Consider the following 15,545-nt stretch of genomic DNA (forward strand, 5'->3'; position numbering starts at 1 on the left):
CGAGTCGGAAAAAATGATGGAATGGTCACATTTTTTTAGAGAAGCGCGTTCCAACCAAGCATCTGGTATTCTTGACATATCTGAACTTCTCAGCCAATCCCGGCTGCAGTTTGCATGTGTGTATACTGTATACTGCATGTGTGTATGTGTGTGTGTGTGTAGGTGTGTGTGTGTGTGTTTGTGTGTGTGTTCAGGTTTATGCAAAGAAATGTTGACGCCCTGCGGCTCCCTCCTCTTAAAGTTTATTGTTACAACATGTGAAGACAAACAGTATGTCAAAGAAAAAGAAAGAAACTGAAAGAAGAGAGGTGAGAGGAGTGAGAAGGGCAGTAAAATAACTTATTTTATAGGTTTGGGGATATTTTTCCCTCTGCACGTTTCTATCCAAAAATCTTTTTGCAAGCAGCCTCCCCCAATCCCTCTCCTCCCTCCTTCTCCCTCTTATTTCCTCACCCACTGCAAAATTGTTCTTTTTATGAGGCTTCGGTCTCAAACCACTCCTCCACTCACCACAAGTATCTCTGGTCTGTTTTTGCTCTTTCTTTCTCTGCTCTTTCCTCCCCTCCTTCCCGTCTCTCCTCATGCTTTCTGTTCTCCGCTTTAACTCTTCACACGCTGCACGCTGTGTCACGGTAAACAACCACAAGCTCAGGATAAACAACCGCAAACATTAGACAAAAATGGCTCTAAATCTTAATCCTCTGCGGTTTAGTCTCTCAAAAAAACAAAACAATTTTCATGTCAATTACATTTTCCAGAATGCATCGTATAAATAAGGTTTCTTTTTACACATAAAGATTATTTTAAAAGTTCTTTTTTGCTTTTAGTTTAAAGTATTTTTATCTCTTAACTGTCCTTCTTTCAATTTGTGTCACTTACTATGTAAAAAGTGCTTCGTAAATACAGTTTTAATCTTGGTTTTGATTGGATCTTAACCTCGAGACGTCCTTGAGCAGGATACCAAAGCTCTGCCATCTCCAGGGAAGCTGTTTGCACAGCTTTCCTCTGACTTTTTAGGGGTGCCAAAAACATACTTTGCTTATATTCTTTTAATTATTGCAAATTAGTTTTAAGTGGTATGTTAACTGATTTCAGATATGGTCAAAAGCTTAAAAACAAGAAAGCAATTGGTTCTTAAGTTGAGATTGTTTTGTCAACTGCTGTTTCCAAGGTCAAGAGCTGAACTGCTGGACTCAGCTTTTAAGCCAACATGGACAGCTGCCTGCTGCATCTGGAAACGACGCTGATGAAAGCTGTGAGAGTGAACAGAAACAGAGAGACAACCAAAACAATGAACTGGAAGAAGCTGTAAAGTTTCATAGCGTTCAGGGGAACTGCTATTCTCTGTAGATTTGCCACTACGAGCATTTGATCCATTGTTATTATAAAAAAAATATATAGATTAGAGCTGCTACCAGGCTGAATATGAATGTCTCACTGCCTCCTCTGGTTGTAAGTTTCAAGCCTGCTGCACCTGTAACCACACCAACAGTGATGTCACGGTGTACTGTCACACCCTGAAGTACACCTCTACATCACTGCAGCAAGGTCAGACATCAAACCACTAGAGGTCAGCAAAAACAAGATTTTCAGCTGGTGTTAAATGTCAGTTTAAAGGAGACATAACATGTGTTTTGTGATTTTCTGTCATTCATGGACTGTTATTATGTTAGATATGTTGGTTACTTCCTCTACTTCCCGGATTGAACTGATGTCAGATTGTTTGCACATGCCCACAAATAGCCGTCCATCCTGTAGGTTGTTGGTGGGCTAGTCATGTTGTCCACTGGCATATTTCAGATTGGATTCAGACCCAAACATGTACAGACGTATTTGAGAAGTTTATGTTTTGTGTAAAGAACAGGAAAAAGAACCATATAGCCCCTGGAGCTGCTGGAAATCTGCAGAGAAGAAGCTTCCCGCAGAGATAACCAATGAGAACAGAGTGGGCTCATCGGGAGGGGGGTCTTAAAGAGACAGGAGCTAAACCTGCCTGTTTCAGACAGAGGCTGAACTGAGGGGCTGCAGAAACGACCAACATAAGATAAATAAGGAGTTTTTTAGCTGTGAATCATGCAAAGATTTTCCAGTAGAGCCCCAGAATAAAAATATAGACCTGGAAATGTGCATAATATGTCCTCTTTAATATAATAATAATTGGATTTGAACAGGAGCAGATGACAGCGTTGCAGATCTTAACTAAGGGGAGAAAAGCTTCCTCTCCATTGTAGTGATGTTGTATTACAGATTTTGTAATCAGCTTAATGGGGTCAACTGAATGTAAACAGGTTTGATTACAAATGTCTTTCTGTGTGTTGGTCAGTGAGACACTGAAAGACAAATGTTTGGCTTTGACGGATTAGATTGTCAACACTGTCTGCCTCACTTACGTGAATATACTGTACACTAACCTGGCTGACCTCACCTTTTTATTTTTTTATTTTCACATCTGTTTATCCACTCTGCTCCTGTAATGGCCAAACTCTCTCTCTCTCTCTCTCTCTCTCTCTCTCTCTGGTATTTCCATTTGCCTCGGTGAATCCTTCCAACACACAATAACTGTTTTGACTAATCCATCTTTCTAGACAAACATCCCCTGCTGAAGTCTGACAGCGGATCAGTGATGAGTATGTAGAGATGCTGCTGAACTGAGCAGGGACTTTTCGGTGATACTCATCGAGGCATTTATTGTGGAGCTTATTCATAAAAAGAAAGGAGGAAATTGCAGCAACAGCAGAGTGGTGCAGGGAAACCTCTTTAATCAAAAAGCCTGCATGGGGCACATTTTGTTTTAAGAGTCCCCTAATTTCCTAATAATTTCATTGAAAGTTTCATAGAGAGAATCACGTAATTTTGTACTAATTATAAGTAAAATAGAGACGGTTATTCAAGTTTAGCTGAGTTTATAAGCAGTTGTTGATTTAGGAATGAGGAATTATCTTGACAAAACTGCTAAAATGTTAATAACTGGAAATTATTAAAACACAAGTGAACATTGCATTTATTATTGGAAACTTAGCTGTCGAATTTTATGCTTGCCTGTAGACACATTTTTACATTTTGCATGTTCAGATGACGTGATCGAAATAATATTTAGGTCAGTGGTTCTCAAGCCTTTTTAGCTTGTGAGCCTTTAAAACAAAGCAAAGCTGCTTGCAACCCGTCGTCACAGTTTCACGCGTCCAGTTAAACCAAATAATGTTTTTTACCTCTGCGATTTGAATACACCTAAAGAAGTACAATGAGTCAGTAAAGCACAAATTAGAGGAAAGTCTGAAAACCAAAGTATGACATTATGTAGCAGACATATGTTTGTTCAGCTGTTCATGTTCTCACAATACCTAAGGTTAATATTGTGACCCCTTGTTGGAGTCCCGACCCCCCGACTAATGCTCGCTAGCAATTGGAATTGGGAGTGTCTCATTGTCTCTACAGTTACAATGAGTCTTTTCCAGCAGCCTTCCTAAGAATTTATGTATTAGTTGCTTTTCTGGGAAATTATTAGGAAACTAAGGGGCCTGTACTGTTTCCAATAACCTTCCTCATGCTTCTTTGTTTTTAAATTGTCATGGTGATGCCATCTTGGTGGGCGGACACACGGAAGAGCAGTCAGATGAGATACAATCATGTTTAATGGTTGTAAAAGATGTTGCTGATCAGGAAGAAGGAGAAGGGAGGGGGGGGGGGGGGGGGGGGGGGGGGGGGGGGGGGGGTAAAGATATCAAACTCCACAGACTGCTCTTCATTTTGGCCATTTCATGCAGGATTTTTGGATGTCTGTATGGAGGTGCGACCGAGTTTATCTGCCAAGCATCTGGTCTCCTTGTCTTGTAGGTCACGGAGATGAATACAGATGAGACCTTTGGCAGCCATGTTGGCTTCTAGTCCTCTTTCTCCCCCCTTTCTCTCTCTCTCTCTCTCTCTCTCTCTCTCTCTCTCTCTCTCTCTCTGTCAGCCATTTTAATGCTGAACTCATACAGTCTGGCTGCTGGGCGGTGCAGGAACAACCATCAGGCTCAGCACTCCTTCCCCATGCCAGGCAGGAAGTGGCCCGGACAGCTGCTTGCAATTCAACCTGAGACTTTGTTTGGGTGACCTACATTATGGCACAATTTTCTTTCTACTGTAACTTTAAGGCGGCTTTTTCCCCCCTTCATTTTCTCCTTTTCTTTTGCCTGATTTCAAGCTTACTCATATTATACAGCAGAAACACCCACTCGAGTATAAACATTTTATCAAATTATCAAGTTGATGCCCAAAAAAATGCGAATTAACTCATATAAGATGTAAACAAAGATTCCAAATACCAAGGAAGCTGCATGGTTTACTGTCCAACTAGCAACAAACAAAGATAATTGCAGCCTATGGTGCCAGTTCTCCTACAGTCATGCGCAGTTCTGGCTGTGTAATTTTGTCAAATGCACTACCCAGGGTGCCCCTTCAGGAACAGGAACACCCAGGTCAGGAAGCGGTCTTCAGGAGCGAGTTGCTGAATCAGGCCCCCCCCCCCCCCCGACTCATGGCCTTGCCCATCCTCCTGCATCCCCCCCTTGTCCCAGTCATATCTGCCAGGAAACCCTCCCTGCTTCTGGTCTGCGGGTGAAACTACAGAGGCCTGTCAGCTAATCCTCAAAAGCAACCACATCTGAAATTCACCATGTCTCATCCTTCACTACCCCCCCACCCTCCATCTCTCCCTTCCATGCGAGCAGACTGACCTCACCTAACGCTCCCTAAAAACACCCTCCAACCCTCACCTCCCTCCCTCCCTCCCTCCATCGCTGACTTCTGCACAATAAGCAACATCTGGTTCTCATTTCCCCCCAAAACCAAAACAACAGGAGGAGGAGAGGAAGGGAGAGATGGAGGGTGGGGGGGAGGAGGAGGAGGAGGAGGAGGAGGAGGAGGATGGGGGAAAGACATTCACAGAAAGCAGCATGTGAGAGTCAAGAAAAGAATGAAGAGTTGCATTTCTCACTTGTTGGTGCAGTTTCTTTGATGGTCCAGGTGTGAGGAAGTGTGTCGCCTTGTTAGCCACTTTTTTTTTTTTTTTTTTTGTATTTAACACCCTCTGTGGTCTGCTCAATGTCCTCTCACACTTTCGTAACTCAACAAACAGTCAGCGCCTTTGGTCAAACTGTATGAAAAAGTTAACACAAGGAATGGAAGAGGAGGGGAGAGGAGGTGAGGAGGAGGAGGAGGAGGGGAGTCCAATCTCCACAGAAAAGAATCTGCAACTCAGCGGCTAGCAGCCCTAATTACAGTGGGGCTTTGCTGAAGTCTGCAACAAGACCCGAGCAGTGAGAGAGAGAGAGAGAGAGGCAGATGGAAGGGAGAGAAAAAACCTGAGGATGAAGGGAGCAGAGAGCAGGAGTGAGGGCGAGAGGAGAGGAGAGTCTTACCTCATTTTGTAAATAGTCTGTTTATAAGTCAAAGTCACACTTAATTAGTGCTGACTAGACAAAGAGACAGCTGGTATGCATGCTAGAAATCATCTTAAATCCCTACAAGAGTCCCTTCAATAAAAACAAAATACCATAATCTCATGTTTCCCCACTTTAAGACACTTAAAATTCATTTTAAGTGTCAGTTTATTCGTGCGTTAGGCTTGTCAAACTAAATGAAGCAGAGGACAAGTGTTTCTGCAGCTTGATTAAGATTTATCCGGCGTACAGTTTGAGCTGATACCAGAAAAATATCACTTTCTGTGGGATGAAACCGTCTGCCAACTAGGCTGCAGCCGCCTAATCATCTTTCCAGACAGTAGGCTGCTCATTCAACACTCCAGCTTTCGCTCTTTGTTGGTACAGATGCCCGACAAAAAGCGAGAGCTAAGTCGTTTTAAATGAGCAACATGAAGAATGTTATGAAGCAAAAAGTTGCAAAAAGCATCATCTAGTGTTGTATCTGTGCTTTATTTTTTGATCTTGGAATAGATTTGGTTTTAAACTTGTTGCTAAAATTGTGTGAATTTTAAAGAATTGGCCGTTTTTCAGCTGCTGTGTCTCCACTTTAACCTCACAATTTCACTGAGGTGGTCTTGACTGAAACATTCGTCATGTATTTCGAGTAATAACACCAAGTTACGGCATGCCAAGGTGTGAACCCCTCACTCACTCACTCTCTCACACACACACACACACACACACATACACGTTAAAGTCTTGAATCAGTGCTACTTTATGTTTCCCAGCTCCTCCCTTCCTCTTGCCTGTCCAACAAAACTCCTCTCTGAGCCCAGCACCAGACAAAATGGCGTTTGATCCTTCACTTCGCACTTCGCTGGAGAAATGCTGCATTCTAGTGGAAGCTGAGAGACATTAACTCAGTGTTATATTTATACAATTATCTCTAAAAAGACATTTACTGTATAAAACGTCTCTTTTTCACCTACATATTTCTCTACAGCCGAAAAATCCATCATCACAAGAGTTTCGTGTTGAAAGTATAAATCATTTATTGCATGAAAATGACTGCAACATAAGTTCATGAGAAGTGAAAAACTGTCTTGCAGGAGAAAACATAAGAGACCTTATAAATATTTGACTATCAACATTCAGAATAACGATATCATTACGATGATAAACTGTTTCTAACTTTGAGGATTTTTCTTCATTAATAGCTTCCCTTTAGGTTTCAGTAAAAGAGACTTTTTGTGTTCCTCCATCCGTTTGGCTTCTTCCTGTTTTTCTGTCCATCTCTCCATCCCTCTGTCCACCTCAGAGCTCAGCATCACGATACGCCTCTGTCAGAGACAACGTGAGGTTACAGACAAAGACGTGTAATAAACACAAGAAGAGCGATAATAAGATGTTTTAAAATAAGGTAAAAGTGTGATACTCACTGCTAAAGCTTCCCTCTCTTGCCTTCTTCTCAGCATTCCCTTCATCGGAGGTGCTGGTCTTCCATCTGAGCGCAAACGAGAGAAAGTTAACGCAATCAAATAAAATGTGATGGTGGACTTCATACGTTAAATTCAGAAGCATAATAAGTATTAGAAACCTTAAAAAGAAGCAGGATCACTCGCTAAGACTTTACATGACAAGTAACCATGCAAATAATTCATACTCTAATACAAATTATTCAGCAAGTCCAGATCTTAAACCTGACAACATAGTGCCAGTGGTTACACATTGTATTCTGGGGTTTGTTCCACCTGCCAGTGAGAGCAGACAAGGAATTAAAACACCACTCTCTAAGTATGCTAAATTAACCAAAAACTCAATTACATCCCCTTAGTTACTGCCTCATAATGTTAGCTCTGAACGAGGTCTCTGTTTCTTGAAATACCCCCAAATTTGTATGATTCTAGCAAAAAATATTAATCATAATACCTGCAAAAGACCAATCAGGTAGATCTGTCAGAGGTCCGTATTCTGTGCCACTTCGGGCAAGTCCATGTCTGCAAGCAAACACAGAAATTAGAAAATAAATGTGAAATATTTCAGTGAGGTTGTAAATTTAACTGTAAAAAAGAAATAAATCACTATATACAGTATACTGTTAACACTTCAGAACATTTTTAAAATATTTAATAAGTTATTTTTTACAGTTTAAGGTTTTTCTATGGCTGTTTGTTGGACAAGAGTGCACAGTATAACATGATGGGCTGATGGGCCCCTATTAAACCACCAGGTCACTTACATTCTTTGTGCTATTATAAGTGTGTTTTTTCTTGGTTGTAATACTACAATAACTTAAGAAATAAGCAACATATACAGTAAGCACAAAAGTGATGATGAAAGTAAGGCTGCCCATGGTGATGTCTTCAATTTGCTTGTTTTGTCCGAACAGTCCAAAACCTTAAGATTCTTAATTTACTGTCACATATGACAAAGAAAAGCAGCAATACTCATATTTGAAAAGCTGGAACCAGGCCTTTTTAGTAGAAAAATGCAAAAACAATTATTCTAAGGCTGCAACGAATAGTCGATTAATCAATTAGTTGGCAAATATTAATGAATAGGCAACTATTTTGTTAATCAAGTAATTGTTTTGAGTCATTTTTTTAGGAAAAAAATGCTAAAATTATCTTGTTCCATCTTCTCAAATGTGAATATTTTCTGCTTTCTTTAGCTTTATATGACAGTAAACTGAATATCTTTGGGTTGTGGACAAAACAAGACATTGGAGGACGTCATGTTGGGCTTTGTGGAAACGGTGATCAACATTTTTCACCATTTATGGACCAAACGACCAATCAATTTATCAATAATGAAGATAATTGTTAGTTACAGCCCTACACATATCCAAAAAAAAAGCAGCAATCCTCACACTCAAGAGGCTGAAACCAGAGAACATTTAGTTGTAAATGACAGAAAGGACGTTTTGATTATTGGATAGTTGCAGATTAATCGACTAATCATTGCAGCTTGAAATGAAAGTCTCAACACTAGATTTTTTTTTTTGACATTTTCTGTTTCAAGAAGGGACTCGAGCTCTCAAGTAAAGTATTTTCATTGGGCTATGAAATATATTGTATATCGACTTTTAGGAAAAACCATACTTTGTTGTGGCAGCAGAATAAAACACATAAACTGTAAACTTACTCTTTCCTCCATTTCTCTCCAGCTTGAACTCCACATGTTGTGCTGAGCTGCCTGCTGGAGTGTCTCAACACTGAAAAAAACAACAATCAGGGAAACAAATCAACCTCTTAACCTCACTTCTAACACACGTATGATCACTCAAAATGCACAGGATTCGCTGCATTATGATCTTAAGAGTAGGTAGGTTGTTTGTTTAGTCTGATCAATGTATCAGTTGAGTAATGACGGACATGGTCAATCGTTTACATTAGACAGAACTGTTAGCATCAGCGTTAGCATTACTAGGCGATGTTACCGCATTTATGTCAGTTATTCATTGAGACAACTGTATGAAAAGCAGCGGTTGGTACAAACAGATATTTACAGCGACGAAACTCAACTTTAAAGGGTCAACGGGCAAAAACACAATACATTTAATTAGTGAATAACCTCTGTCTCACCTGAACAGCACAATGTCCTAGTGACAGCCGCCATGTTGTCTGCACAGTTCGGTGTTGACCAGCAGGTGGCGGTAAAGACGCGCTGTTGTCAGGGTTACTGTTAACCGTTAACCGTTTAAACAGATGTAATATTTTTGTGAGTGAAAAAGGGATTTTAAGACTCAAAAATTAGGAAAACAAAGCTATGAAAATGACAATACGTTGTTTTTTTCTCATTTGGATTCGTCTCACACTGATTCAGCTCAATATTTTTCTTATCAAAGTAGTTTTTCCTCTTTATTTAGTCATTTAATCCTGTTTCCGTTTACTAAACAATGAATAAACAATAATATATAAATAACACACACACACACACACACACACAAAAAACAGTTCAGGCAATATAGGCTAAAATATAATATAAATTCAATATACCATTAAGGGACCATTAATAACTAAACATACCTATTAAATCAGTTTTCCCTCTTTATTTGGTCATTCAAACCTTTTTTGTTTCCATTTGCTAAATAATGAATGAACAATTATACACAAATAACACAAAAAATCTATACAACAGTACAGGGAATATAGGCTAGAATATAATATAAATTCAATACACCATTAAGGGTCTATGAATGACCAAACAAATAATAATAGTAATACAGCTAAATCGCATAGAGTTAACATACATAATCATTAAAACCTCTTTTAAAATGTATGTTCTTCTGGTTTTCAATAGATTTCATAGAAATTTATGACTAATCATGACTAATCATGACATGTTTGTATGATGACATACTCCTGATTGCCACATAGGTTGGATAGCTTATAATTAGTAAATTATTGCTGTAATACCTAGGGACTTTCCCTTAGGTTGTAATATTGTTAGTACTCCTTAAAATTCTCTGTTGCATCACAGAGGCTTGAGTGCTACTTTCTCAAATAGAAATATCAAATTTGATTGTTGCATCGTTATTGTCCCACTGGTCAGTTGTTTTGTCAGAGTAATTTAGAAATTTGGATTCAAGCTCCAGGTTCACTGTCAATTACTTACTGTTTCATTGCACATTAGAATTTGCACCAGTAAATATCAACTGATATGAGTCCTGCATTACAACCTTATCTTGTGGTTCTTATCTGGTGGTAAAGCCAGTTTTAAAGGACCACACAATTTTGTTTGCTAGTTTTAGCTCTGTTTATTACCTGTAATGTAAACTAGACATGATTTGAATTATATTATATGGGCTAAAACATGCAAAATCACAGCTGTAGTCTCTTAAAACTTTCATTATTTTAGTTTACATTGAGCTCATGGTGCATATTTCTGAATGCATTACAAGGAGACATTTTGACCTGTTAGTAGGAAAGGCACAGGTGTAAATCATAACATTAATGATTGCTGCACTCCATACAGGTGCTCCAGTTATTGTGCATGCTGGTTCACCGTTACAATTAAACAGAGCAGTCATCATTAATGTTATTAGTTACACTTTTCCTGCTCAAACAATGAAAGCGTCTGCTGTTATTGTACTCTTAAATTATTTGACCTTCTGAAGTTTATGCATGTGTTTACTTTTTCCTCTCAGTTGTTGTTGTACTTTTTTGTATTTTATTTATTGTAGGCTACGTGATACTTATTACTGTATGCATTTTAATGTACAGCACACTGAGTTTACCAGTTATGAAATGTGTTATAGTTAAAATTATAATGTATTGAGGGTATGTTCACAATATTGTATGGAGTTCGACCTCAAGTATAATGCAAATAAAGGTAGTATTATGATTGTCAGAATGAGGGAAGACAGAAAATTAGTATTTACTGATTTCTTCCTGTCTGGCATTACCCTTAAAGTGTGCAATGAGGCTAAATACTTATACATAACCAATGATCTATCAGATGTCAAGGACATTCACAGACAATGTCATGTTGGCTCGTAAATTTAGTATGTGTTCAGTGACTTTTTAAAGCTTTTTGTACCCCACTACAGTATATGCTCCCCATGTGTGGCATTGCTACAGAAAAGGCCGCATGTGGAGACTTACAGTAGCTTATAATGACATTATGAAGCTGCTGCTTAAAGCTCCAAGAAACTGCAGCGTAAGCCAAATGTTTGTTAACATTGTATTTTTACTGTGCTACGGACCCCCCATGAACTGTGTCCTTAATAAAGTCTGAATCGAAAAAAAAAAATGAAAATTGTCTTGCCTTACTGTTAGTCCTGTTTGAAGGAAACCTGTTATTTGAGGGAGGATGTGTCATTGGTGAGGCTGATTACCTGCAGTTAGGCCATTATGGAAAGGAAACAAGCTATTAAGGGCTTAATTAAATCATTTAAGGTACACTCTGCTAAATTTATAGGTCACAATCACTTAACTAGTTACGAAGTGTACTTTTCAGCCCATGACAACAGCTGTGTAATGTCTCCTAAGACTCTGGAGGAGCTTTGTCACGTCTGAGAAAATAACCTCTGCTGATGTCATGGTGATGTCATCGGGGTTGTCGCTCAGCTTGGGCTTGGAAACCTTGAGATTTTTACCATAAAGGCTGAACAACATGTGTGTATCATCAGGCAGGGAGGTATAATAATGCAGATGTGACCAACATTTTCAATGCCTTAAAACAATATAATGTCTATATTTGTGACCCTTTTTCACAAGTTAGGGTGTTAATGTGAACATTTAAGCAATTCATCCAAATGATTTGTTTTCATTCTCAGGTTGTCAAGGATTTTTGGAGGTCAGGAGAAGTGGTTGTAGTCAATACATTGCAAGAAAATAGCAATAAATAAATAAATAAATAAGAAAAACTTGGAAAAAACGATTTTAGATAACAGAAAGATGTTTTTTCTTACCTTCTTCAATCATATTGTGACCCTTCTGATTTATTTTGGGACTGGAAGTGCAATAAATGTGTGTCTTTTTTAAATTTGGGTTATTATCTACTCAAATGACTTTAAATATAACACATTTCTCCAGAGAAAAGACAGATAAACCAGAGTTGTGTTTGTGCCAAATGTTGTATTTGTATGTCTGCCCTTTCAACAAATAATTACACACATATGGTGGGAAATTGGTCTATAAATGGGGAAGGAGAGGACTTAATGTGTCTAGGCCCCTATATCTGTAATGATTATCAGTATGACTGTATTTAGCTGGAGAAGAAATGCACAGACAGAGCTCTCGCAGCTCTTCAAAGTATTGTTTTTGTATGAACAGCTCCGACACTAAGCCCAGAAGAATTTCTCTGTTAGCTTTTCAGACAAGTTCCCACTCGCAGCCAGTGAGGTAAACGCCTGCAGAGTCTGCAGAGGCTGCTGCAGGGACTCCGGTGAACCGCAGGGGCCATGAAAGGCTCCATGTGGAGGAGGGGGCTCCGGGGCAGGTAGAAAGCCGACAAGCCTATCCAAACACGCCAGGCCAAACAGGGCTGCACTTTATCAAGGCTCGGTTGTGTGTTTGGTGTGTCCGTTAACTGACACAAAACGGCCGGAATCAGCACTGACTAATGCCGGTCAGTCCTGAAATAGTAGCGGGATGTTTACTCTGTATCGTCCTTGGAGAACTCAGACACGCCGAAAAAATTCACCAGCCGCCTCACGCCTCCGTCTCCCTCCGCGCATTCCACAGGCTGGTGGTACAATAAACTAGTGCCGTTGCCTAAACAACAACAACGCAGTTTTACACAGTTTGACTGTAGTGTAGAATATCTGTAAATAAAAGTAGTCATACTAGAATATAGAAATAGGCTTTATTACAAGAAAAAGTGAAGCATTTGAAATTTTACACAAATAAAACTATAAAAAATATGCTATTATCAGCATTAAAGTTCACATTATGCAGAATGGCATCTGTCCTGTATTATATAGCCTATAGGCATATATTATTCAGTTAAATAACACTGCAATAAGTGACTAAATCATCACTGTGCTATATATTAGGGCTGCAGCTCACAATTATTATCTTTTATTAATCTGTTGATTATTTTCTGATTAATTGTTTGAGCCTACACAAACAAAAAAAAATAGGCCTACACATACAGTCTCCCATTAAGTTTGATCTGATTCTTTGTGTGTAAGTCTGCTGAGAGCTTCTTCTGAGAACCAGGGTTAAATTCCTTACATGTGTCAACACACCTGGCCAATAAAGGTGACTCTGATTATTGTATTATTATCGATGCATTAATGTGTGTGCAGTCTTAATCCACAATGTAGCTATAGCTGTCAAATAAATGTAGTGGAGTTGATATTTTCTTGTGAATTGCAGCGGAAAAGTGGCAAAAAATGGGAATACTCAAGTAAATTCTACAATTCTCAAAACTGTACTTGTACTGTCTACATTAAGGTCGACTGTACAACTGAAAACATTATGGCAACAGGAGCAGGTTTGGTTTCGGTAATGATTTGGGGGTTACAGTTGTATGTGGAAAACAAAGACTAAATAAGGGCTTTTGTGAAAACAGAATTGTTTATATTGGTGGTTTGGCTCGTTGGTCATTTCAGTATTTAAGCCAAGCCACAGCCACATGACTACATCTGTATTCAGTGCTCAGTCATAATAAACATTAACATAATGGTTAGCCTACCGTTTGCAAATTCAGAATCAGGGCTGGATTAAACTGCTGAGGGGCCCCTGGGGCAAAAATGAGCTGTGGACCCCGTTTGACCCCCCACATTTCTCCTGCTCTATGTGCACTGTGTATGTAGTTTGGGGTCATTTGATTAAGTAATTTAAAAAAAAAAAAAAAAAAAAAGCAGCACAAAAGGACAATAAACTGAAATTTTAAAGTCCTCAAAAGAAGATTTTGAGACAGGGTTCCTCTAAAAGATGAAGCCTCAAGATTAGATAATAATGCAGGTGTTGACTTAAAGGCCCTGCACACCCATGGTAAACGTACACAAGTGATTTTAATTATTTTTGGCTGATAAGACCTGTTTTCTGGGCTCTGTGGGTGTGTACAGACTCTGTGTGATTGAAATCTCTCACACCCACCTTCAATCCGAGCAGAGACCACCTGTGTGGGTTTACTATGGGTGTGCAGGGTCTTTAAGGCCCCAATTTGAAGACCTCCAGTTTACACAATGCAAACTGCCACCAGATGAGTTTTCAGCCCCCATCGATGGTCTCAATCCACAGGACCATCAGGATGCTATGGCCAAGTACACAGGAAAAAGTGTAAAACCAAAACAAATATGAGCAAATAAAAACATACATCTATTATGTACAGAACATTTAAATATAATGAGTCAAAAAATACATATCAGACTCATCTTTCATGTCTGTAACTGTGGAATGTAAACTCCTCATGCTCCTCAAACCTCCTCCCAGAAACAATATGGAGGACATTACCTTGGTTGCTCACTGACCCTAGTCTCCACCACCAAATTATATGTATTGTTTCTTTATTCAGACCATTTAACTCAAATGTCCAAAGGAAACATGTCATCTCTGGTGCATGTCCAGAAATACATACACTATAAAATAAATACACGTTAAGACAAAGGACTAAAAACCGGATTGATAAATAGATACTGCAAGGACATAAACAGAAAGTAGCAAGTACAAGGAATCCAATGTGGTCCACATGTCAACAGAAAAAAGCAAATAAACATGAACATTAAGCAATAAGCATAAACACAAACAGTGTGAGAAAGAGAAGGATAGTCATTTACAAAGATGCTCTCTAGCAGGAGTGGACTATGTGCATGCATATTAACATGATAAAAAACTATGCGTGTGCAAAAAAAAAATATATATATATATATATATATATATAGAAGTAGGCCTATAAATACCAATGTAGATATAAATATAAACTTGATTATAAATAAACTATGTGTGTTTCTTAGCAGGATATATATGTACAGTTAACAATTAAGAAATAAAATCTATATAGCCTAAACTCTACACAGTGCAGGACAAAGACACAGTATACACAATATGAATCTGAATGAGATATGGATCTGACGTGAAGTTATCTATCAGTCCTGATATGTTTATGCCAACTTTATTAGTGGTAATCTCATATAATGTAAAGACATTTGAGGATCTTTAAAAGGTCATAATGTCAAACTGTCAATTATAGAGGCTAAATTGCACTAAAGTGGACAAATATCCTCACAATTTGACCCAAAAATACCACCTAAGCTCTGCATATGTAGGATGAAATCTTCATTTAAAACTACAAAGACGCTGTGGAGACATTTTTATGTTAGTTGTTACTGCGTTTAACTTTCTACAAGGCTGCTCTTCTTGGCTGAGTGGGCACATCCACCGAGGAGGGAGTTTTGCGTATGAATGACGACACAGCCATGGCTGGAGGAAAGGTGTTCCGGCCTGCTGGCTGATAAAGGAACAGAGGAAGCGTCAAGTCAGACGCACACAGACCCGTAGCAACGGTTGCTATGCGATCCTACCTTCAAAATAAAAGAGAAAAACGGTGACGATTGATTAACACTGGGGATCAATTAACTACAAAACTGATCCTTAAGCAGGAATGAAGTGTTATATGTGAAACGAACCCAAATCTGTAACAGCAGAACATTTAATATTTGTTTGCTTGGCATATTTCCTGATTTGT

At 38.9% G+C, this 15,545-nt stretch overlaps 1 protein-coding gene across 1 annotated transcript; it reads right to left on the reverse strand.

Annotated features, from left to right (window-relative positions):
- Window positions 1-6,432: 6,432 nt before the first annotated feature.
- Window positions 6,433-9,092, reverse strand: mrpl52 (mitochondrial ribosomal protein L52). The gene is made up of 5 exons (XM_042401240.1): window positions 8,990-9,092; window positions 8,550-8,619; window positions 7,335-7,402; window positions 6,845-6,909; window positions 6,433-6,745 (listed from the first exon to the last, which is right to left on the reverse strand). The coding sequence occupies exons 1-5, from the start codon at window positions 9,021-9,023 to the stop codon at window positions 6,593-6,595; spliced, it is 390 nt and encodes a 129-aa protein (XP_042257174.1). The 5' UTR covers window positions 9,024-9,092; the 3' UTR covers window positions 6,433-6,592.
- Between the last annotated feature and the right edge of the window lie 6,453 nt (window positions 9,093-15,545).

Source organism: Thunnus maccoyii, chromosome 22 (assembly GCF_910596095.1).
Source record: "Thunnus maccoyii chromosome 22, fThuMac1.1, whole genome shotgun sequence".
NCBI classification, from domain to species: domain Eukaryota; kingdom Metazoa; phylum Chordata; class Actinopteri; order Scombriformes; family Scombridae; genus Thunnus; species Thunnus maccoyii.

What these genes read in the sequence shown, in the direction of transcription:
- mrpl52 (XM_042401240.1), bottom strand. Translation starts at nt 9,023, where the DNA reads ATGGCGGCTGTCACTAGGACATTGTGCTGTTCAG. An exon ending in GGAGAGAAATGGAGGAAAGA is followed by an intron (nt 7,403 to 8,549) that starts GTAAGTTTACAG and finishes GTTTGCTTGCAG; the next exon opens with ACATGGACTTGCCCGAAGTG. An exon ending in AAGAGAGGGAAGCTTTAGCA is followed by an intron (nt 6,746 to 6,844) that starts GTGAGTATCACA and finishes TGTCTCTGACAG; the next exon opens with AGGCGTATCGTGATGCTGAG.